Genomic DNA, 24,925 nt, shown 5'->3' with positions numbered 1-24,925 from the left:
GATGAAACCATCAATACATATAGGTTATCATTAGTGACACACTTGCACTTGCAGCCATTCCTGTCCACCATGTCATCTACATCTATTAAAATTCTGAATTAGAAACTATAAAGTATCCTACTCGTGAAGGTTAAAGTACTCTTGCTGCAGCTTTCTCTGCAACCAAGAATGAAGCTTTCTTTATTTTCATCGTGGTCATATCTAACCAAGAGCAATGCTTTCAGCAAATTCATGTCTGCAACAGGGAATAATCGGACACAGAATGCGCCAAATATCACTAAAGGTAGCAAAACTGCAGGTGCTGAAGAGATTGTGGGGGTGTATACTTCTGAAGATTCAAGTGGAATTTGTGATCCTGATCTCTCTCAAGCCCAACCGACATGTATGTATACCAGCCTTGCCTGCATCGCCTCAGACCTAATTTTTTTGAGTAATACTTGCTTTGTAACGTGCAGATATGCAGGGTCCATTTTATAGGCAGCCCAGCCCAGCACAGGGGTCTACCTTACCCATACTTATATCTACTGTGTGCCTTTTATTGTTGTACAATTTCATCAGTGCATCAACAAGACATATTTTCGGAAAGGAGTGCGTGCATTTCCGCAGTTGTTGTCTTCTTTTTCTAGACCTGCCAGTGCCATATTTTCCAATTGTTTTCCTTGCCTTGTATGATCTTCTGAGATCGGACTATCTGGCCTAGTAAAATAACTGAAGTTCAATAGTTCTTGCTGAAAGCAAAATTAACACAGATACACATTCAAAATGGAACTCCAATCGAATAATGCATCTCTGACAATATGTACTAGTTGGTCGAATATATTTAAATTAATGTTGCAACAGATTATGGGCACTAAAATACTGTAAGATGAAACCATCTTTACTAGCAGTGCAGTTGACGTGTGAAATTGTTTAATTTCAAACACGCCCACGTTAATTAGTTGTCGTTCTTGTCCATGATCAGTCTCGACTTGCGATGCCCCTACAAGCTCAGAAAGCAGCATCACTGCGAGCCCCTCTCAGAAACTTCCCTACTGCCAGATTTTTAATCCTGCTGCCACACGTTCCCATCGCACCTATAGTGGATCGGTCATGCTGTTTCCTCGAGTACTAAAATTCAAGCATGAGCCTATACACTAAGTAAACATACATACAGAGAGTTACAGTGACTAGAAACTAAACTCCGTGCGTCTTTGATGGTTGTGTTGCTCTTTCTTTCTACAGTGTGAGAGGCATACTTGCCATTTTATAGGCACTGTAGACGCATACCTGAAGATAAAAGGACATGTTAACCAGAGTAGTGGTATGGCCGTATGGGCTTTATGTGAAAAAAAAATGCTAAGGCAGAGGGATAAAATAGGCAGGATCAAGGCTCGTCAGAAGGGCAATAATATGAAGGGCTACATCAATAATGCAGAGAATTTGTCAAATTGTTGGTGAAAACATATAAAGTTTGACATTTCAAAATTCTAGTGCGCCATATATAAAGAAGTAGGATGGAGTGCTTGCATATCCGAATGGAAAATTTGCTACTCAGTCTAACGAGGTGTGTATGTCTGGTTATATGTATCCTGTGAACGTGCTGTTGCTGTGTGAGTATTTGTTATTCCTCGAATCTTGAATATTCTTGATGGCTTCAGTTGCTATGTATATGTGTGTGAGCCCATGTTTCGTCTTTGCCATCTGACCCTGACAAACTTGTGTTCTCCTGCAGCGTTCGGTTGTTGCTGTCGTGTGAATTGTCTTGCGGTGGCTCGTCCGGTGGCTTAGGATAAGCAGAATCAGCGACGTGTGCTCACTTCGCCGGCGACGGTGGACAGCGGTGGCGCAAGCTCGAACCAGACGTGCTCGTGCAGTGCAAGTGTTGTATCCGCTCTCGGGCTTCCGGCGAGAGGCTTCTCCCGGTGCCGACTGCTGCCGCGCGCACCGGACGGCGCGCCACCAGGACTGGAGGCGAGCAGGCAAGGCCCCAGGAACGAACTTGGCGCGGCACCAGACAAGTGCCTGTCCCGCCGTCCGGAACGCGTCGCGGCGGCGGTGCTCCTGCGAGCCAGCGGACGACAGCACGAGCGCGGCGGCACACCGGAGAGTTGAAGAGCGCGGTGCCAATGGTTAAAGCGTGCGGCAAGAGATCCAGCGTCCAGGAGATGGAAGGCGGGGATGGCCGGATTGCTGCGGTTCTTCGGCGAGCCGCGGCGTGATGAGCCGGCACCGCCGCCGGAGCAGCTACAGTAATCGATCGAGCACTCTAGTGAGCCAATCGTGAAATGTGCATTGCATGCGCACGTTGCTTGGGGATGAGCGGTATTGTGAGAACATACTGCGAAGCTTCTTATTCTTAGCTGGCTTTTTGCGCGCCCTTAGTTGAGCGGTTATGTGCCCATATAGGGCTACTGCTCGATCTGATCCCCTGAAGAAGCCTGAGAGATTTGGTGGCCCGACACTGCTCAAGAGCCACTACTGTTGACCCGTCGTTACGGTTCTCGTGAGTCGATCGAGACATCGGAGAGTGCATTCCTTGCACCTCGCACTATAGTAGCACCAGTCACTTTTACCTCTTGGTATGGTCTCCAGAATGTCCATGGCAAATTGATTCTTCAATGTTTACACTATGCTTTACAGACCATCAAGAAATGTGAACTGGAATGAAGAAATATGCCAAACTGTACAAGATTTGCCGCTTGTTGCGGTTTGGAGCTTGAGCCCTTTTGGTTGGGCAATGGGTGTGAATACACCGCCTGCAGCTAAGATATGCAGCATAGCTTTCTCATGATAATCTGGCACCGGTTTATACTATGTCTGTCCGAAAATATAAGACGCACGCGCATTTTAAAAATTTAAATTTATAATCTCTGACTAATATATAACTAGTCTAACAATATGAATGGTTTGTGTTACAAAAGCCATAAATTTGGTGTTACAATAGAAATTTGCGGTCAAAGTGTGATCAACCATGCCAAGTCAAATCCCATATTATATTTTGGGACAGAGGAGTAACAATAGTAAGCATCGACATTTCATTCCAATCGATTGTAATAGTCTCCTCTTCTCTTTTTATACCAAGAGCTTGCAAAAATTTGCGGCCGGCCTGTTTCAGTGAACTTCTTCAATGAAAATTGAACATCCTGCAAACATCCATATTGACTTCATAAGCAAAGATAGACAATTCATTTATACTCCAACATTTTTTTTATCCGCTGATACCTAGAATGAGAGAGATAGATCCTGACCATGTAATCGGTGAACTTTATGTACGCAACCTCAGAGCTGCGAGGCGGTGAGTGGAAGAAGGCATGCGACACGAGGCTCTCCCTAAACATAAGGAACGTTGGATCCTCGTGTGAGAGAGAAATTTCCCCGAGCATCCTCTTCTCCTTGAGATCGTATAACCTAGCAGCATTGAACTTGCAGCTGTAGCGGTTTGCAATCAGGATGGCGCCGCCGCCGACCGAGTGAAGCCTGCAGGTCGAAAGTCGTGACAGCGGCACCTCCACAACCACAAGGCAGCGCAGCGTCCAGACCTCCGCATCGTAGTGCCGCAAGTCCCAAACGGCCAGCGACGTCAAACCCTGCATCACGGCCACGCTGAGCTCCCCGTCAAGCTCCAGCAGCGCCCTCGCCGTGTCGCCGGCTCGCTCCGGCGGCCGGGGCATGAGCTGGAACGTCTCGGAGGCTGTATCGAACGCCAGCATCTTGTTCTTGCCGGCGGCGGTGGCGGCCTCGGGGTGCGAGGCGAGCCAGTGGAGGATCCCGCGACGAGCCACGGGTGCGTCGTACTCCCAGCTCGGAGGACGAGGAGCTCGCCCGAGCCGGCGAGGAAGGGCGCCGCCGGCCGCGAGGATGTAGTAGTAGCGTTTCCTCCTGTACTCGACGTGGCAGAGGAGGCGGTACTCGCCGGAGGAGCCGTGCGAGAAGAAGCCGCACGCGATCGCGTGGAGACGGCGCGGCTCCTGACGCAGCGCCGGCAGGTTGGTCCACTGCCTGGTTGCGGGGTTGCAGACGACGAAGAGCCCCGGGCGTTGGGACAGCACGAGCAGCCCGTCGAGGGAGCAGACCACGTCGAAGCAGCGGTTGTTACGGCGGGTCCGCCCGTCCTCGTATAGCTGCCTCCGGTCGAAGAGGTGCGAGCGGCGGCTCTCCGCAGGCGACGTCGGGTCGTCGACGGAGAGGGACACGGCGCTCACTGCCCCGGCGCCGGATTGGGAGAGGATGATCATCTTGAGCGGGCGGCGGGCGGAGAGGCCGGCGAGGAAGGAGCCGTCGTTGGTGATGCGGCGCCACCTCCGGCAGACGGCGCGGCAGCAGAGCACGGACTTGTTGGGGAGAAGCACAAGGATCTCCATCAGGGCGTCGTCGCACAGGGCGTGGATGCCACGGCCTCCATCCGACGTCGCCGTCGACATCTCCGCCCTCTTCGATCCAAGAACTTGCTGCGCGTCGGCTCCTCCCGATCCGATCTGTTGGAAAGTAAAATTCGGTCTTGGAGAAGATGGAAAGGGGGGAGAGCGAGGGGCCCGGTCAAATCAAACTCTTCATGTACAAACGCAGATTATTCCAGCCGCGTTTTTTCACGGGTAAAGAAGCGGAAAATAAGGAGAAAATCATGGAGGCGCAACGAATTTGTTCCCCTTTTTACCCTCGCTCTTCTCTCGTACAAAATACAAATTCTTCATGTACGTTATTGGGACGGCGGCTGATTGTACATGGATGCATTGTAAGACTTCGCAGGTCAACTGACATGGCAGCGACAAAGTGTAGTGACCATAGTTTCAGTTTTCATGCAACATAGTTGTGTATACTTGTGTTCTTTAAGGCATCTTTTCCATGATATGCCACCGCAGAACCTTGTATCAGTGACCATAGTTTCCACACTATCCCTGTCAGGTGCTATACCAACTGAACAATCGGCAGACATAATCAAAGTTTGGTTGCGTATGAATATCATATTTGTTGTTATGCTGATGATCACAAGCATCTTTATGTCTGTACCAGATCTTCAGCATTAGTTTGGTTTGAGTACTGTTTGTTGTACTGTTTTTTTTGGGTCTTTACATGAGATTTGTTAACGTAGATGGATCTGAGATGAAACTGTACTACTGCTGGTTACTTCAGTCTGTCTCAATATAGGTTCAGATTCAGTCATGCATAATTGTGCAATGTCATGTTGTACATGAATGGGGCCAAACATAGAATGTACCAAAGCCTGTTCTGTTCTGTCCCACGGAGCTAGCCAAGAACAATGGCGTGTCCAACATGTGCTAGATAGGCATTCTGATCAGTGAATGGGAAATGACAGAAATGGACAATTTGAATCTTCAGAGAGACAGCATGAATGCGCAATAATATCATCAGCCAGTAACTGAATCATGCATGACTACTGTCATCTCTGGCGATGATTATCTTGGTCTCATGTCTCAGCTGATTTCTCGTCTGTCTTTTCACCTGGGATCCAAATTCTGTCTCGTCTGCCTGACGGGGGATGTCGAGAGGCAGAACTACGCGGGGTTTCGATTCGAATCTTACTGGGTTATATGCCAAGTTTTTTGAAGGTTGTTCAGGAGGCATGGAGTCAACCAGTGAACACGCAAGATGTCATTTTAATTACGCATGCATGTCAAGCTCATTCGAACAGCGAAGGCGCTGAAACTGTGGAAGAGACAGAATTTAGGTAACTTAGCATTGAGATACCGCCCAAGAGCAATGGACGCTCACGCCTGAGGAGCTAGAGTTTAGACGATACTTGAAAGCTAAATCAGTGGACCTCGCGCCAATCCAACGGACCCCAGCACTCTAGATTAACATGGATACGAAAAGGCGACGCTTGCACACGGTTGTTTATGATACATGCAAATAATAGGAAAAGGAAGTTACACATCCCTGCACTAACTACAACCCATGGAACGCCTTCATCAAAGATCGTAACAAAGGTACTTAGCAATTTTAGACCAATTAGTCTTATCAACAGTTTAGCAAAGATCATAACAAAGGTACTTGCCGACAGGTTAGCTCCAAAGCTTAATGAACTAGTTTCCAGATGTCAGAATGCTTTCATCAAAAAGTGATGTATTCATGACAACTTCATCTATGTACAAGGTGTAATCAAAGCCTTGCACAAATCAAAACGACCGGCATTGTTTATAAAGCTCGACATCTCCAAGGCATTTGACTTGATCAGTTGGGTGTTCCTCATTGAAACTCTACATGCTCTTGGTTTTGGTCAAAAATGGAGAGACTGGATCACAGCCTTATTAGCCACATCATCCTCAAAAGTATCACTCAATGGAGTGCCTGGGAAAAAAAATTTAAGCATGCGAGAGGCCTTCGATAGGGTGACCCACTATCACCCATGTTGTTCATCCTAGCCATAGACCCACTCCACAAATTAATCGAGATGGCTGCTAGTAACAACATCATAAACCCCATCGTCCCTTGAGCGGCAAAAATGAGATGCTTTCTATATGCCGATGATGCGGCAATCTTCGCGAATCCGGATCGAACAGAGCTGTACCATATCAGCCACCTGCTACATACGTTTGGCGAATGCTCCGGCCTCAAGATTAACATGAATAAGATAGAAATATTCCCCATTTGTTGCAGCGAGGATATCATCTCAGAAGCTTTAATAGACTTCCTAGGGAAAATTTCTTCATTCCCTGGTAAATATCTGGGATTACCTCTCCGCACCCGCAAACTCAGGAGGGTGGATGTTCAACCGCTCATCGATAAGATAGGAGGCAGACTGCCTGGATGGAAAGGGAAGTTGTTGTCCTCGGCCGGAAGAGAGACACTAGTAAAGAGTGTGCTGACTTCTTAACCAATTTACCACCTCACAATCTTCCCAGCGCAAAAGTGGCTGATCAAACAAATAGACTGACTCAGACGAGGATTTTTATGGAAAGGAGACGAACCGGAAAAGTTCAATGGAGGATACTGTTTGGTCAACTGGCCAACAGTGTGTTTGCCAAAAGATTTAGGAGGGTTGGGAATTCTCGACCTAGAGCAACTCGCTAGAGCTCTAAGAATTCGGTGGTGCTAGTTTCAATGGAAACATTCGGACAGAGCTTGGGTAGGATTGGATATTCCTCGTGACAAACACGACAAAAACCTTTTCTATGCCTCAACTGTTGTAGTGGTGGGTAACGGAAAAAAAGCTAACTTTTGGCACTCGTTTTGGGTGAACGGGGTGTCACCAAGAAATTTTGTGCCACTCTTATTCCAACGATCTAGACGTAAACAATTCTCAGTGTACCGAGCATTACATGACAACTACTGGATTGATCAAGTTTGCCAGCTCACAACTCAGGAGGAAATCTGGGAGTACGTGCACCTATGGTATGAAATTCAATTGCTACACATGGACAACAACACTAAGGATGAGATCTCTTGGAGGTGGACAGCGGATGAGGAATACAGACGAAAAGTGCGTACCGTATCCAATTTCAAGGCCAAACAAAAAAAAAAGCTGAACATCACGCTAATATGGAAAGCCAAGACGGAACCGAAATGCTGAATTTTTGCATGGATCCTCCTACACAGAAAGATTCCAAGGGCCAATAATTTGGAAAAACGTGGATGGCCTCACGACCCACATTGCAAATTATGCAACACAGAGCCTGAGACACCTACTCATATCTGTAAGGACTGCCCATTCACCGTAGCAGTGTGGGTTCGACTGAGAGGATGGTTTAACTTGCAACACCTCCCCCCAGCAGTGCAACACGATCGCTCCATAGTTGGTGGAAGAAATGCAGAGCCCAGATTGACAGAGACGTGAATTCTCCATTTGATGGTGTAAGTGTCAGTTTAAATCTCCATGTCAAAATCCTGATACCTCCCACCCTCAATCTTGTTGAGTTGTTGAGACAGTATAAATTTTGCCGAGGAACTGAAGAAGAGAGAACTAACATGGCGGCAACCTGCTTCGACTGAGTACTATAATATAAGCCTGTGGACCAGCAGGGAGCGGTGCATGAACAAGCCACTAGTTCTGTTTTAGTGCTTCACCTACCCTCCTGTTAATCGGTAATCAACATTCAACATGGCATGATCTCCAAGCCTTCCGCACTTTGTCCCTTTTGTTTTCACTATCATGCACCACCGTTCTTTCAATTCAGCATTATAGTTGTTGTGTACATGAACAGCACGCAGATTTAGAAGAGGACAGCAGCTGCCAATTTTCAGGATAATCCACAATGCAATAGGGTTACCCTGCACCTGCAGGACACTGCCCAGCAGCATCTCATTCTAAATCTGCTGCGTCATAATTGTTAGTTAGGTGGAGGACAATGGTTTATAACTGTCTGACCAACAATTCATCCTTACTCCTCCAAGGCTTTTTGTCTCTGAAGCTTGCACCCGTGCTGCTGACTAGCTGTGAGATCACTCCTGGAAAAAGGGGAAATGAAAAATGCAGAGGGTTCCTTGCTTACTACAAAGAGAACAGGAAGAGAGAGAAGCTCACAAAGTAGATGAACACACAACAGAGAGGATAGCATTGGGACTAGCAAGAATCGCTCCTTCGAATAGAATGCTTAGTATCCACAAAGTCTATGATTGGTATAGGTAGTAGCTGAAGATCGGGACATGCGCATGAGCAAATTAACTATTTTCCAAGCACCTAATAATTTGATTAACAAAAGGACTATTGCTTTCTAAATTACGTTGAGATATGTATATAATGTATTCATATTATCCAAGTGCCATGACTTCGGATTCTAAGTTACACTCAGATACATTTATATTTGTATTTTTATTATCCTAGTACCATGATCTTGGAGTTATTTGGTTGGATAGGATCACTGTAAAAAAATTTCAGGCTTTCCAGAAGAAGGATAGGCAAAATGACGAATTTATTTTTACCAAATCCAGTCTATTTACTTGCCAATAGTCACTTGTGACACCATCCTGGTTTCTTCTTGTTCCATATTTTTGTTTGGTCTATCACCATCATCAAAATGCATGTCGTTAGACATTGTGTTGTATGACTTCTGCTTAATCAATTTTGGTATCAACGGTCCAAACTGCATGCTGCTAACATATATTTTTCTATTACTTTAATCAACATGAGACATTATTAAGAGTATGAATAGTATAGGTATAGATAGATAGTCTATGTGGCACAGCCACCAATCACAAGATAGATGTCACCTTCTCTCTTTTCTTTAATGTACTTCTTCAGTGAACAAGAAAATTTGTACATATACAAACATACACGACCAGTCCCGCCCGAGTGTGTTATATTGTCACGGCTTCAGGAAAGAGAGCCACAAACCACATTGATGTCCCGTTTAAGATCAGAGACACCTGGAGGTCTGGCCCGAGTGGTTTATCCTCGCAGCCTTGCTAGTATACCATGACAGCACGAGGACTGTTCAAACTCGCTCATTGTCGTGGAAGGCATAGCAAGGCGCAGGCGACTTGTGGTGGTGTTGCTACTCAGGTTACTTCAATGTGGCTATCTCCACAGTTTAGCCTTCTCTTGCCTCCCACTGTTGGAATTCATTATGAAGTTTCTACTTCGATTGCTCTGCTGAACTGGAGTACTAGGCATAATTCTAATCCTGATGGTTCTCATGCCTAGATAACCTTAGTTAGCATCCACATTGTGCCATTGCTGATCGATACAATACACAGCAGGGATCCCTCTTCCTTTTTTCATGGTTCCTTATGCTGGAAGTGGATTGTCTTCTAGGTGGTTTTGCATCTTAGGCTTGCAATATATAGAAGGTCAGAGCCCATTCTATAGTAGGAAGATGTAATCAAAACATTTACTGCATCCTAGACAAAATTAATGCCTTAATGTGTGTGGAGTACGACTATTAAGGTTCCTGGTTAGTATGTGCTAGGTCATTTTCAATCAGATGAGAGGCTATAGCATGTCATATGCCCTAGAAATCAAATTTAAACACATCAAGAATCAAGAGCCAATAAAACAAGAGATATGCGCATTATGGTACTGTAAAAGAAGAATGCATCATAAAGCACAGGTTTACTCAAACCGTGACATTTCACTACCTTGTCACCAGAAATGAATGAATTAGACCAATGCGATTTGGGTTTTCAAAGCTACCACCAAAGGCCAATAATGATATATGCTTCCAACAAAAGCTATCCAGCAACATAATCAGGTAGCTCTTGTTACGCGAAACGCTCTAGAAGCAACTGAAAAGAGCAATGATGTGCAAAACCTCCACCTCCCACTTCTCACTAAACTCACGGAGCAGATAAAGCATCACCAAGAATGGTTTCGAATCCCAATACCTACCATTCCAACTTGTTAGAGTACCATCTTTCATGCGTGTGTTGTAGTTACTATCTGAATGTTTTAAATGGAAAAGAATATGTAGACCATGAAGTGGCAAAGCTACTCTTCTACATATAGGATTCATTGTATGGTAAGTCCATGTTCTCTCCTTTGAGCCAGCAAATTCAAGACCTGCTTTGACTCACCATGCAACTTTGGATGGTGAGTCAAAGCAGGAGCATAGTCCTAGATTTGTGATCCTGATGCCATACATTCCCATCACACAAATAGTGCATATGTAGGTACCAGCCTTTCCCACGCTGTGTCACTCAAGGTTAATTAAATGGGCACATAGACAGTTTTAGCGACTACAAACTCAGCGATGCTACTGAGATAAAACCTAAAGGTTTAACTTTGTCTATACCTGACGCTAGTGTTGCTCTTTGTTTTAACATGCTGAGAGGAGCATTTGCCACTTTATAGGCACTAGATGCGGAACAGAAGATTGGGAATGTTAAACAGAGTCAAGATGAGTGATGGCTCGCACCAAACATCTGTTGTATAACACAGGAGTAGTTGCAGAATGCACTATCTCATTCAAGTGTGTATTGTGATGAACTGTTGTTATTCCGTCCAGAAATACCCAATATATGTTACCCTCGATCAAGTTTTCCACGATAACCTCTAAGCATATTGAACCATCTTTAAATGTAGAGTAGAACTAACAAATAAAGTTCAGTGAACAATCTATACCACCCTTCCATTTGATCACGTACTGAGAGTATCTGAACACCTAACGTTTGCCGATGGCACAAGATACTGAATTACTGATAGCTTCTTTACAAGATACTGAATTAATGTTCGTAGTTCCAATCAAAACCAAACAGAGGCAATTTTACAGTGCGGGAAGCGGCAGAACAGGTTCAGTAACGGAAAAAAGTTGCTGTGAGACCTGCTGAGGCAGTTATGGTATCCTAACTGACAGAACATGACTTGGAACCAATACAACGAATGGCTTTATTCCGCAGTCGTGGATTCCCAACTGAATGGTGCATGTATCAATTTAAATCTCCATGTTGAAATCCTGTTACCTCCCACCCCCATCACGCCTCCGTGTGAGTTGAAACTGTAGATTGCTGAGGTAGAGAACTAACACGGCTGCTGCCTGCTTGGACTGAATATAAACTGAGGACTAGGGACCAGCAGGGAGTGGTGTATGCACAGGTCATTTTATAAGCCTGTGGTTGTACTTTAGTCTCATATGTCTGACTCCCACTGATGAAAAATACCGTCTCCCGGTTTACTGCTGCACCTACCCTTCGGTTAATCGATAACATGGCATGATTTAGGGCCTGTTTGGTTCCTTTGCTTATTTTTAAGCACGTGTCACATCGAATGTTTAGACACTAATTAGGGGTATTAAACGTAGACTATTTACAAAACCCATTACATAAGTGGAGGCTAAACGGCGAGATGAATCTATTAAGCCTAATTAATCCATCATTAGCAAATGTTTACTGTAGCAACACATTGTCAAATCATGGACTAATTAGGTTTAATAGATTCGTCTCGCCGTTTAGCCTCCACTTATGTAATCGATTTTGTAAATAGTCTACATTTAATACTCCTAATTAGTATCTAAACATTCAATGTGACGGGTGCTTAAAAATAAGTCAGGGAACCAAACCAGGCCTTAAAAGTCCTCTGCACGGTAGCTCTGTTCCTTCAAAGTTAGTTCACCATCATAAAAGGTGTTTTCTCTGTGAAATCTGTGTACAACCACCTTTTTTGTCCAGTAGTGGGTATGTCAACAAGAAACTTTGGAAGGCTAAAATATTGATATACAGGAACACAAGAATATTTAAAGACTTTAAGAGTTTGCATACACACTCGATCATCCTGCTCTATCCAACTAATATCCTTTATTTTCCAATTCATAGACAATAGAACATCAAATATTTAATAATTAATGTGCCACACAGATAAAAAAATTTAATTCACCAACATTAAGTATATGAAAAACATTTCTGCGCAGTTTTCTTTGTTGGATTTGGCTGACTTCTATTGCTTCCATTTCAGTGAAACAGGAAACACAGAGTAGATAGCAACCTGACTTGCTTACTGCAACTACAATACAGAGGGTGACATTTAATTTATTGGCCAGTGTACAACAGAGTTTTGCCATTCGGCTTATCGATCTATGACAAAAATTTCTTGCATATACAAAACATAATCTGCCATGCAAGTAGAGCCCTTTTTTTGTTCTTTAATTGCTTTAGGACAATAGTAGTATTTTTTGCGGAGTGTACTGGCTTACAACAGTGTCAAAAAATTAACATCCTAATTCCTTCCAGGCCTACAACTAATCTGTGACCTCAGAACGTCACTCCTAGCTAGGTCCTAGCTAGAAAGGGGAAATACAGGAAATACAGAGGATGCTTAGATGACTACTGAATCAAAAAAAGTGAAAGAAATGGGTGTTTACTACCATTAGCAGTCCTAGAGCAGGCAGGGAGTCAGATGCAAGTATATGTTCGTTAAGACAAGAATCATGCTAGGCAGGACTAGAGTTCTTGCTGCGCATCTTGGCTGAAACGTGCAAGTCTGACAGGGCCATCGTGTCCGAGCTGCACCGTATCCCACTGCATGAGCAGAGTCATCGAGCCTGAGCTGCGAGTGTACCGATCTGCACACACGGTGATATTAGCAAGGGAAAAAGGTCAGGTAGTACTCGTCACTTCGTCGGTAGCTAAAGATGGTCAGTCGACGGGCTACTGCATATCGATCAGATCAGAATCAGATGTATGAGCTGCACAAGGATCGGAGCACGTAGTAGAAACGAGCCCAAGCATGATCGATTGATGCGATGCAATAAACAAACTTAGCAGAATTGAGTGCACTGGACGAATTGAAAATGATGGCACATGCTTATGCAGTTATGCTAATGGGAGAGAAGGGGAACGTGCTCACCTAGAGACGTGAAGGTAGGCAGATCCTGAAAGGACGCCGCTGTCGGGGATCACCTAAAAAACTAAACAATTTCGAGCACCGTTTGTAGGCAAAAATATCCTAACCTCGCAACAAGAAACAAAATTCGGTTAACCTCGCTAGTTCTGGATCAGCAAACAAAACTCGCTAACCTCACATATTCTTTGCTACTTTGGGATTTCGAAGCTAACAACTATGGCTGATAAAGGGAGATTCATTATTTTTAGAACTTACAAATGCTATCACATTCCATCTGCTGGTGTTGAATTCTTTTGAGACCAACAGTCACGTCAAGATTTGCCGGTGCTAGCCAAAGGCTCAGAACTCAGATGGTTGCATGTTCAAATGCCAGATCCTGGTTTACTGCTTGTGGGGAGAATTCATGTCGCTAGCATGTCTTCTCATCCAATTCAACTGTTGTCTGGACAAGTCACAAAAACTGCAGTATCATCCAGAATAGGAGCACAGCCCTAGCAACTTTTGCTACATGTTGAAATCCCGGTACCTCCTAACCCCCATCAGTAGCCAATAGTAGTATAAGCGGAAGTAGAGAGAAATAACTTATGTTGGCAACAACCTCTATGGACTGAATCATAGAATTGAAGGGTGTGAGCCGTGGAGTGGTGCAAGAACAAGCAGTATATATATAGGCCATGGTTTTAAGATTGTACCTCACTGACTCTAGAAGAGGACGTGTCTCTATGACCGACAGACAATTATTTTCTTTTGTGTTTCACCTACCTAGCTCGCTTAACATGATCTTTTGATCAATTTACTTCACAATGAACGCAGTATCACCCAAAGCTGTGCCCTTGCATCTCTACTCTGTTATTGAAGGTCCATATGATTCAAGGCTGTACTGGAGTATATAAGATGATTATGGGTAATATTACCAGATTGATGACATATGTTACATAGTATTGTCCAATGTAATTGTAACACCCCAGGTATCATGCAACCCTTGGATGCTACACAACTACACTGCAAAATGCCAATCTAGAAAATTTCAGCAGCGTATACGTTGAACAAACACAACGCGGAAGCAACCATCGATAGACTATATATGAAGCGTGATTCTCCAACATAACAACCGCATATCTTTAGCAATATGAGCAAGAATAAGGATAACCTAACAAATCATATCCTTAGAAGAGCACATATTGGCATTATGTGGAATTGTGTGAAAATATATGTTGTGCAACTAACCCACTTCCCTCCATGCTAGCTTCAAAGGAACCTGGGGAGAGCAAAATAAGAGTGAGATTGGATAATCTCAGTAAGCGAACTACTTTAATAAGCTATTTAAACCACAGTAGATTAACTAATCATTTTATAGTAACGAGTGTTAGAAAGATAGCTCCATCCATAGGCCATTGAAGCCCATAGGAATGCAAGGCAACAACACATATAATATCTCCACACCCAATAGGCCATACCATAACGCTTATCACCATAGGGAAGCTCCGCTTATCATATTAGTTTTATTGAAACTATATCACACCAATATTCAAATATCCATAAAAAAATGTGAATGACAAGAAGCTAACATACGAATCCCAAAAGTCATATCACAGTGTATATTGGCACAAAGTAACTTCATCACATCCAATATCCAAACATTCAGAAATGCATATCAATGCACATGAACTCCTGCCTTCATACCCATTAAGGTATGAAGCCACATGTCATGCCCAATAAACGATGCTACATGCATATGGATGCATATGAACTCCTGCCTTCATATCCAACAAGGTATGAAGCTATTTCGTTGTGCCCAATAAACGATGCTGTACCGGTACGGTCGCAATCATAGGTTCGCAACGTAACTCCAAATGCCATGCAATGCAATGCAATACCACAAGATAAATACCATCTCCAAAATCCAAATACCACATAACTCCATAATGAAAAGAGACTAAGCCATGATAAATATACAGAGAGATGCACAAAGAGATTATTCTAGAGAATCTCATGTATGCCAATTATCAACAAAAGTAAACAATTCTCCATATCATGTTATCTATAGGTCCCTTTCATTTTAATAGGTATAGGATAGAATGTAAGTATTATCATTTTAAATATGGAGAAAAGCACCAACTCCATAATCTAAGCCCAAACCATGTATATCAAATAGAGCTAGTTAACTCGAAACTTAATTCTTATGTTTGAACACATATACTCAAAGACTTCTAAAAACTACTTCTGACTCAATTCATTTCATCCGCACATGTTAGCACTAGGAGACATAAAGTAGCGTGAATACCACACCAAGATCAACATTCCTCTGGTGCAACAAATCTGTCAGCTACTAAAAACCACTATAGATTCCATAGAGTTCACTACCGTAGGAAAAAACATATCATAGGATAAATCACGCCATATGAAAAATATAATTTCAGCCTCAACCATTTTTCAAAACCCCTCATCCATTGAACAATCCATTCATCTATTCGCCCATTTTCCAGTAAAAGCAATATACCCACTATACAACTATATTAGCAATAACATATTCACACTTATCATAATTATAAACATCATGTATAAAATTTCAGATTATCACATATAATTATGTGTGCTGCATTTTATAAATGGAGGTAGTAAAAATAGAATGTTAAAGTTGTAGCAACACATAGCTACGTTCACTTGCCTTTACCGAACATGTAGATGTACAAGCCTTGTAGCAACTCCACCTGCTAAACAACTCATATTTTTCAGCACAACAACTCCAAATGGCATTCTCATACTGAAACATAAAGTGTTCATATGTCCAAAACCCCAATATGAATGAGAATAGATAAACTACATCCTTTGTCACCGTTATCGATGAAGAGCAGCAATGTTATCTTTTATGTATCTATTTTTATAAAACATATTAGGTGAAATATATATTTGGGAACTTAAGAGAATAAACTACAACTTTGGTAGCAAAACTATAATTTTATCAGCCCTCTATGGGCACCTAAAACACAACTCAAACATTACTTCTAAATCTGCCTAACAGCCCAGGCACCAACACATAAAAATTCATATCTCCTAAACTATAAAACCAAAAATTATGAAATTTTGCTGGCAGTAAACCCTCTACAAAAGTCTCCATAGTTTTAAGAGCCAATTCAGCCATTTACTAGATGAAAAACACTAATGAACACACCTGCTCAATCTACCAGGCAAACATGAACAGTCATAATAATCCGGCCATATCTCGAGTTCTACTCCACCAAAAATTGCAATTAAATACAATTTGGAAAGATTATTAAATACTCTAAAACTTTATAATCTATCTCAGAAATCAGTTCAGAACCTAAAGTATCCAAAATCCATGCCCTAGACAGACTGCCGAATCTGCCAGGAAACCACAACTAGAAATGAAGTTAAACTCCAATCCAACCTCTAATCCTTTAATCCCCCACGCCCAAAACCTCCAAAAATACTTAATTAAAGGGGATAGAGATGGATCCTACTCTTACCCAAGGCTTCCCCATGAAAATCCGCAAGGGATTGCATTCGAAGAGATCTACGCATCCACGGACATCGATTTTCTATATGAACTCTGAATACTATATATGAGTATTCAAACGGATTGCATTTGAAGAGATCTACGCATCCATGGACATCAATTTTCTATATGAACTCTAGATCAAAAAGTCAACTTTTACCCCGCTTTAAAACACCCGGTCAACATGTACACCTTTTACACTTTCTAACATACAAAGCGTATTTTGCTCAAAAGCACAATCTATTAGTTCATAGACTAGCAATCATACAAACAATGAATTCAAATATTTTATGAACTATACACCATTAATGACACTACAATTTCTAGGTCCTTACAGTAATAATCTCATTGTTTAAGTCTGCCCATGCTTAAATCTGGCACAATCTATATGAACAATACTAAGCATCCTGCTCTATCCAACTAATATCTTTTTTAATGCATAGGCAATATGGAGTAACTAAATAGTAAATGAATGCATAAAAGTGATGCAACACAAATTAAAATTTTATTGCCACCGACATTAAGTATATGAACCCAATTTATATGGATACTTTTGTTCGTTTGATTCGGCTGTAGATAGGCCAGCTTCAGCGTAAAAATAGATTAGATGATAATCTAACTTGATAACTGCAACTGTAGTACATAGTGTGACGCATATAATTGAGGGTACACAACAGACTTCAGGATTTTGTCTAACTTATTCCGGATTCAAGATCGGAATACAGGGATTGCACAGTGTTTGCCAGTAATATTCAAACGTGTGCAAAAAATTAGCACCGGACCATCTGATGTGCACAAATTCAAGAAACCAGAACAATAATTGTTGAAATGTTCAAGAAACTAGAAACCTCACTCATCAGTTGTTCAATGCCTGATACCTTCCATTCTCATAGTAAATATTTCAACATGATGTAGCCGTAGTAATAAGAACTAACTTCTACATTAGATCGATTGGATAAAATATAACTGATGCGGACACTTCAGCGCTAGCTGTCCTGCTGCTCCTTATAAGAGTGTAAGACAGCCGCAAAGACCTGAAGTACAGATTGTCTAGTTTGAAACGATGCTAACCAATTACATTTGTGTGTTTACATCTTTGATTGACAAGAAGATTTCTTGCCAAACATGGCCAAACATTATAAATTTCAGTGTCCATGCTGCTCTGGTATAAGGATAATTTGGTTTCCTGATACTTTCCAGTTCAATGGTTCCACTCTACAGAAATCATTGGCCCTCTGTGCTGTTTCAAGTGTAAACAAATGCAAGCAATAACAATAAGGTAGTAGTTACCTGATTAACATCGGCTTCAAAGTGTGGAGGGCTCAAAGGATTTCTCCACAAACCATCTGCTCTGTCCTAGTACAGTTTCCTTCTTGTCAGATTGAAATCTAAGGCTAAGGAAACACTAGGGTCATGCTGTTCTTAACTGTACCCTTTTTCCTATATGATATATACAAGTGAGCTTCCAATTAATTCGTATAATCCGTGCCAGAGCCGAAAACCAGCATACTGTACCTGCAAGACTGTACGCAGTTCTAGTTTTCAACTACTGCAGTACCTGATTGATGACTACCAGAATCGCAATACATTATTCTTGCAGTTAACCACCATACAACTAGTTACATGCTTACACAGTTCCACACGATGATCCAAGGTTTGTTGGCCCAGTTCTTCTAATTTCCATACTATCTGTGTGTACTGACATTTCACATCGCCAACATGAGCATTACTGCGCAATCAGCCTTAACAGTTCCGTGGCTGTCATGGAACATTTGAGCCCAGCAGTCACATAGATAGCTGCCACTACTTGGGGGATCAATGCTCCGCAAGAATTCATGTCGCCAGCATGTTTTCTCATCCAGCTGTTGTCTGGGGAAGTCACATAATAAAATGCAGTAGGCCACAGAACAACAGCACAGCCACGGCACCAGAAGCTACATGTTAAAATCCCGGTACCTCCCAACCCCGATCACTAGCCAATAGTAGCATAAGCTGAGTAGCTAAGTTGAAAGAAGTAACTTGTTGGCAACAACCAACATCCTCTATGGACTGAAAATAAATAAAAAAGGGCCTGTAGCGTGGAATGGTGCAAGAACAAGCAGTATATATAGGCCATGATTGTAAGCTCTAATAATGTGTCTCTACGACTGACACATGCAAAGATCGTTTTCTGTTGTGTTTCACCTACCCTCGCTAGCTACCAATTAACATGATCTTTTGAACAATGAACGCAGTGCCATCCAAAGCTCTGCCCTTGACATCTCTATATACTCTGTTATTGAAGGTCCCGACTACTCAAAGCTCTACTATGTAAGATGATTATGGGCAATTGTACCAGAATGATGGCATACGTCACACAGTATCATCCAAAGTAATAATCTCATTGTTTAAGTCTGCACATGCTTAAATCTCGCATGATCTATATGAACAATACTACTCATCCTGTTCTATCCAACTAATCCCTCCATTCTCTTACCTATTTACAAAACTGAATTTTTCTCTTTTGATAGTCCTATTTGAGTTGTTGTCGTCTTGGGTTTAACATGGATGACAATATAGATCCTTTTTGCATGGATACTATTGTTCGTTTGATTCGCAGTAGAAAGGCCTGCTTAGTCAAAACAGAGTAGATGATAATCTGACTTGATTACTGCAACTGCAGTACATATGGCGACTACATGTGTGCTGTTGTTGTTAGGATATGTTTCGAGTAGATGAGCAGATGTATATTGAGTCAGAAAATTGCATGAACTTGCAGACCAGCAGCCTCAGCCACACGATGTTTTCAATGAAATGAAAACAGAAGGTCATTGCCAACATCTTAGTCAAGTTGCCAAATGAGGATGCTCGCTTACCACTTGTGGGCAAAGGTCAACTCAGACAGGAACTCATATTACTAGGATGTAGTGCCTTGTCACCCCATCATTGGCCTGGGAAGATCGATCATTGGTACATTGAACTATGGTCCTAAAAAACCGCACAAAGGTGGGATTCGCTGCTCCGTGTTGAAATCCTTGTACCTCTCATGCCCTCAACGCTAGCTGATAGTATAATCCAAAAGCAGAGATCGAGAATTAATTTGTTGGCAAACTCTATGGACTGAAAGTAAGTAAAGCTTTAACAGAGTGGAATGGCGCAATAACAAGCCTTATATATATAAAAGCTCGGAAGTAGGGTTGAAGCTCACGCTAATGTGTCTCCATGACTGACTCATGGAAAAGGTTATTTTCTAGTGTACTGCTTCACCTGCCCCCTCTAGAAAATGGATATAGCATGATGCCCCTCTAGTATTTATGCCTCAGTGCTGTTAGTTGAAAATTAATAACATTATTCCTCTATTCGGAAAGTTTTATAATGTAATCAAAACAGACAATTTTTTTTAATTCCTTTGAAAGAATTCCATTGTAAATGTGATTGTAAAAGAACTACATTGTAAATGGATCTAAAGATTTTTTTTAAATTTTAGGGTGATTTGTGACACATTTATAAGGTTGGTTGAATTATGTTGTTTTGTTTATTCTAGCTTAAATTGAAATCTAGGGTTTTTAAAGCTATTTAAGATAGCTAGGAGTACTGCACTCTTAAGAAAGGGGTGAGTCGTTTATAGTTTTTTGTATAAAGTTGATGCAACTATCTTGAAAATCAATAAAAACCTTATTTTGTTGAGAAAGTATTCGTCGTAGGTATTTATCCAACTATTTTACTTGTTCGCGGCTATTCGTAGCTCATAAGATTAATAGTCAAGAGAGACAAATAAATCACCATTGACACTTAGAACGTTTTGTGTTTCCTTTGGCTGTTGCTTAGGTGGCAATTAAATATTCATTTTTCATTTCAATTGCTAGCAGACTAAGTATCACTCGCATTTGTGCAAGTTCTTCATTTAATTGCTTAGTGTGTTTACTTGTAAAATAGACTAGCAATATCGCACTCTCCATCATACTTTTGTCCGTTTGATTTGTCTGGATTAACCAAAACTTTCTAGATAGACTCTGATATATAAATTAGGTAGAATTGCAACTTAATTTAAATTTAAATGTGCTTTTCTATGAGTTCTGACTTTTATTCGGGCATGACCTGATGACCCTATAAATATGAAGGGGCTATGGCTGATTGAGGCATACGCAATTGAAACATGTTGATATTATTTTTATGGCTTTTACTTTTATCCTTTTGCCCTAATCTCTTCCAAACCCTAATTTATTTGATAGTCTGCTGATGCCAGGATAATCCAAAGTGTGTTTACCTCAACAGGTTCTTCCTGGGTAAGAATTCATTGATCTACTAGTGAAAATTTGCGCCATCCGGAATTCTTTATGCAAAATCAAACTTGCCACTTTCCTTAGCCATGTGAGGAAATTGTGTTGATGGCTGCACACAAGGTGCTCCAGGAACTACACATCTTAGAGTCAACTGAACAAATCAATATCCTAATTCCTCCCAGACCTGGAACTAATAACCTGTGAACTCAGAACCTCACTCCTAGCTACAAAGGGGAAAAATGAATTGCACAGGATGCCTTGCTGACTACTGAAACAATAGAAATGATAGAGATGGCTACAACGTAATATGCATATCACGTCGTCCATAATTAAGGTGCATCCAGGAGAAATTTAACCCAGTAGTAAGCATTATATTAGCCCAGGGAACACTGTACCTCTCTGTTTCATTCAAAAAATTAAAAAAAAATAAGGACTCAATCTGAGTGTGGGTCTTTCGCATCTGCTCTAAATAACTCTACCATATGTAAGGTATTGTACTCTGACCACTTGGTGGCAGGGATAATTTATGTAACCTACCAAGATTCAAATCTACCAAAATGAAACTTAGGCTCACTGTCACTACGGCCTGAAAATAATGGGCGCTCAGACTCTGAAAATAAGAGCGCACATACTGATATACACCATGGGCGCTATACCAACTACTGTCAACATTCAGCTCACTTCCTATATATACCTCCAGTTCTATCACGCTAGGGTGCTCCTTTGCCTCATATGTTACTCTGTTCTCTCCATTCTGTAGGCAATCCATCGAGCACTGTCGCTTGGGGATGTGTGGTATTGGGAAAACATACTGCACTAGGGTCCTCTCGACATTGTTTTTTAGGTGCCCATGTAGACCCACTACAATACTGCTTGTGTCGATCCCTTGTAGAGACTTGAGCTATTTGGTTGTCCTGACTGAAGAGCCACTTTCGACCCAGTGCCATCATTCTAATATGTCAAGATATCACAGATTCCCAGCACTGATAAGGTGCGCTAGGTGGTGCTAGCTTTGGGAGTAGTGGTTCGTTAACTTTTATTATGGAAACCAATACTTTAGTCTTTAGCGAACAATCAAGAAATTTGAACTGGAATCAAAAGAATAAATAAAATGCTGAACCATGCATGATTTTCCGTTTAATTGTTGCAATTTAGAGCTTTGTGTCCTTTCAGTCAATGGTGTGACTACATTGCCAGCAAAAATTTTCGTCGTATTTTTCACATGATAAACTGGCGGCTAGCTTAAAATAAAAACAGGCATTAACTTTTCATCTCCTCTCGAAGAGTACATCTGTGCAAATCGAAACTTACTAGAGGTTGCTAATTTTTAGCCTGTGTCGTAAATGTTCTTCAATGAAATGTGAACAGATTTGCCTATCACATCGATATCCAGTTATGACTTATGATTGCTGCCATTGTGGTCTGATACCAGTTCATGGGAACAACGTGTCCACCTTGAACTTGTCTCAGGCAAGAAATTGTTTGAATAATGGTGTATTGTGGTGTGAATCAAATTATGGAATTTTCTTGCAGTACAATTAAGGGTTGAAAACTGTTCTTCATGTCGGACAAAAAGTGGGATATGGATCTCCAGTGGACATATATGTTTCAAGTTCATGAGAAAAAGGCTTTTCTAAACTATTAATCTTACATATGTAGTCGTTCTGATCTAAGTAATTCATAATGTAATGAAAAAGTTGCTACCGCATGAGGCACTGCCTGTGTGCAGATGTATGTTCAATCTGAAAATTGTGTGAACTTGCAGGCCAGCAGACTCAGCCATATGATATGTTCAGTGAAATGAAACACAGAAGGTTACCAACATCTTAGTCAAGCTGCCCAATGAAGACGCTCGCTTACTACTTGTGGACCGATTCAGGACGGGAACTCATATTACTAGGATGTACTACCTTGCCACCCCATCATTGGCCTGGGAAGATCATTGGCACATTGAAGTATGTTCCTAAAGAAAAGCACAAAGGTGGGATTCGCTGCTCCGTGTTGAAATCCTGGTACCTCTCATGCCCTCAACACTAGCTGATAGTATAAGCCAAAAGCAGAGATCGAGAACTAAGTTGTTGGCAAACACTATGGACTGAAAATAAGTAAAGTTTTAAGAGAATGGAATGGTGCAATAACAAGCCTTATATATATAAGCCTGGAAGTAGGGTAGAAGCTCACTCTAATGTGCCTCCATGACTGACTCATGTGAAAGGTTATTTTCTATTGTCTCAGTGCTATTCCTTGGAAATTGATAACATCATCTAGAGGAGATGCAACATATATTTTAATTCGACAGTAAGTATATAATTGGAAATCCAATATGCATGGACATTATTCTTAGTCGGATTCGACTGTATAGATAGGCCAGTTTCGATATGAAAAAACCACGACAGAGTAGATATAATCTGACTTGACTACAGCAAATCTGCAACTGCACTACACAGGGTGACGTGTATAGGCCAGGACACAAGGGTACACAACAGACATTAGGAATTTTGGTTAACTTACAACACATTAAAGCTTCACCTATATTCTGCTCAACATCCCAGGAGCTCACTTAATTTGGTCTGATTCTTACTGTCAAACCAGATTATATTGGCGTATTTCATGATTGTTCAGTTCAACATGTTGTTGGTGATCCTGAATTGGGACCAACAAAAAACCATTATTCGGCCTTCTGATTTCCAAATGTCCCATGATGCTGTCGGCAAAACACATGAACAAGAATCTTTCAAAAATCCCTTTGAATGAACTTCATTGAAAATGGATCTTATTTTTTAAAAAAAAATTAGGGTGAATTTTTGACATTTATAAGGTTTGTTGAATTATGTTTTTTGTTTATTTTAGATAAAATTGAACTCCAGGGTTTTCAAAGCTATTTCAGATAGCGGAGGTGCCGCTCTCTTATTTAAGAAAGGGGTTATTGCTTTTAAGATTTTTTGTATAGAATCGATGTAATTAATGATCTTCGAAATAAATAGAAACTTTCTTGTTGAGAAAGTGTCATTGGTATTTACCGGATTGTTATACTTGCGTGTGTGGTTCTATTCACAAGGCTAATAATTCAAATTATTTCAAGTTCTTCTGAACGGGAAGTTTTCATCAAATTAAAGTCCTGCCCAACTGCTACCTCCAACATTAGATACTTAGTCAATTATTTCAACATGCTTCACCTTGTAGGAATCTGATGCCTCCCCTTGAACCAATATCTCAGGTTTTCTGCGCTGTAGATACACTATAACTGCGACTAGCAAGCAAAACAGTTAAGAGCCTGCTACCCACATGGAAAGAGCATGTGAAAGCAAGGCGGCCTTCGAGCTAGGAATCAAGTGTTCCAAGGCGGCCTTCGAGCTAGGAATCAAGTGTTCCGTGTTTTTGAATCCCATCGGCTAACCTTCGTTAAAGTGGAGGACGAGTCAGTCGGGGTGTAAAAACGCCGTACCGCTGCTTGCCGTGCATCACGTAGGTTCTGCTCTAGCCTCTGGTCCCTAACAACCTCCCTCAAAAATCCTGCTACCTCCTATGCCTATTTCCATCCTCTTCGAACCATTTTTCTGGTGTTAAATGACACCAATTATGAAGAGGAGCATAAGCTGTTGTGGGACTTCACGTACTTTTCTTGACACCGGATTTTGGCCGATAAATCCCATAAAGCTCGGAGCAAGGAAAAGAATATTCTGATAAGGACATGATGCGTATCGGATAAAGATTTTTGGAGATTGGTCTATCGGCTGGCAAGTAAGAGGTGATTAGAATAAAGAAAGCAAGGTTGGTGTCGGGGAAAAAGCCCACGCGTAGAGGCAAAGTTGATTAGAATAAAGAAGGAAAGACTACGGCATGGGTGTTGGTCTACGTTATGGTGTTAGGGGAAAAAGCCCATGCGTAGAGGCAAAGTTGATTAGAATAAAGAAGGAAAGACTACGACACAGGTGTTGG

At 41.7% G+C, this 24,925-nt stretch overlaps 1 protein-coding gene across 1 annotated transcript; it reads right to left on the bottom strand.

Moving 5' to 3' along the window:
- Window positions 1-2,930: 2,930 nt before the first annotated feature.
- Window positions 2,931-4,526, bottom strand: LOC111258065 (F-box protein At5g49610-like). The gene is made up of 2 exons (XM_022828792.1): window positions 3,228-4,526; window positions 2,931-3,122 (listed from the first exon to the last, which is right to left on the bottom strand). The coding sequence occupies exons 1-2, from the start codon at window positions 4,398-4,400 to the stop codon at window positions 3,015-3,017; spliced, it is 1,281 nt and encodes a 426-aa protein (XP_022684527.1). The 5' UTR covers window positions 4,401-4,526; the 3' UTR covers window positions 2,931-3,014.
- Window positions 4,527-24,925: the final 20,399 nt, after the last annotated feature.

Source organism: Setaria italica, chromosome VII (genome assembly GCF_000263155.2).
Source record: "Setaria italica strain Yugu1 chromosome VII, Setaria_italica_v2.0, whole genome shotgun sequence".
Lineage (NCBI taxonomy): Eukaryota > Viridiplantae > Streptophyta > Magnoliopsida > Poales > Poaceae > Setaria > Setaria italica.
Note: the sequence above shows the minus strand (reverse complement) of the source record. Positions and strands in the feature narration are given on the sequence as shown.

What these genes read in the sequence shown, in the direction of transcription:
- LOC111258065 (XM_022828792.1), bottom strand. Translation starts at nt 4,400, where the DNA reads ATGTCGACGGCGACGTCGGATGGAGGCCGTGGCATCCACGCCCTGTGC. An exon ending in TAAAGTTCACCGATTACATG is followed by an intron (nt 3,123 to 3,227) that starts GTCAGGATCTAT and finishes GGATGTTTGCAG; the next exon opens with GATGTTCAATTTTCATTGAA.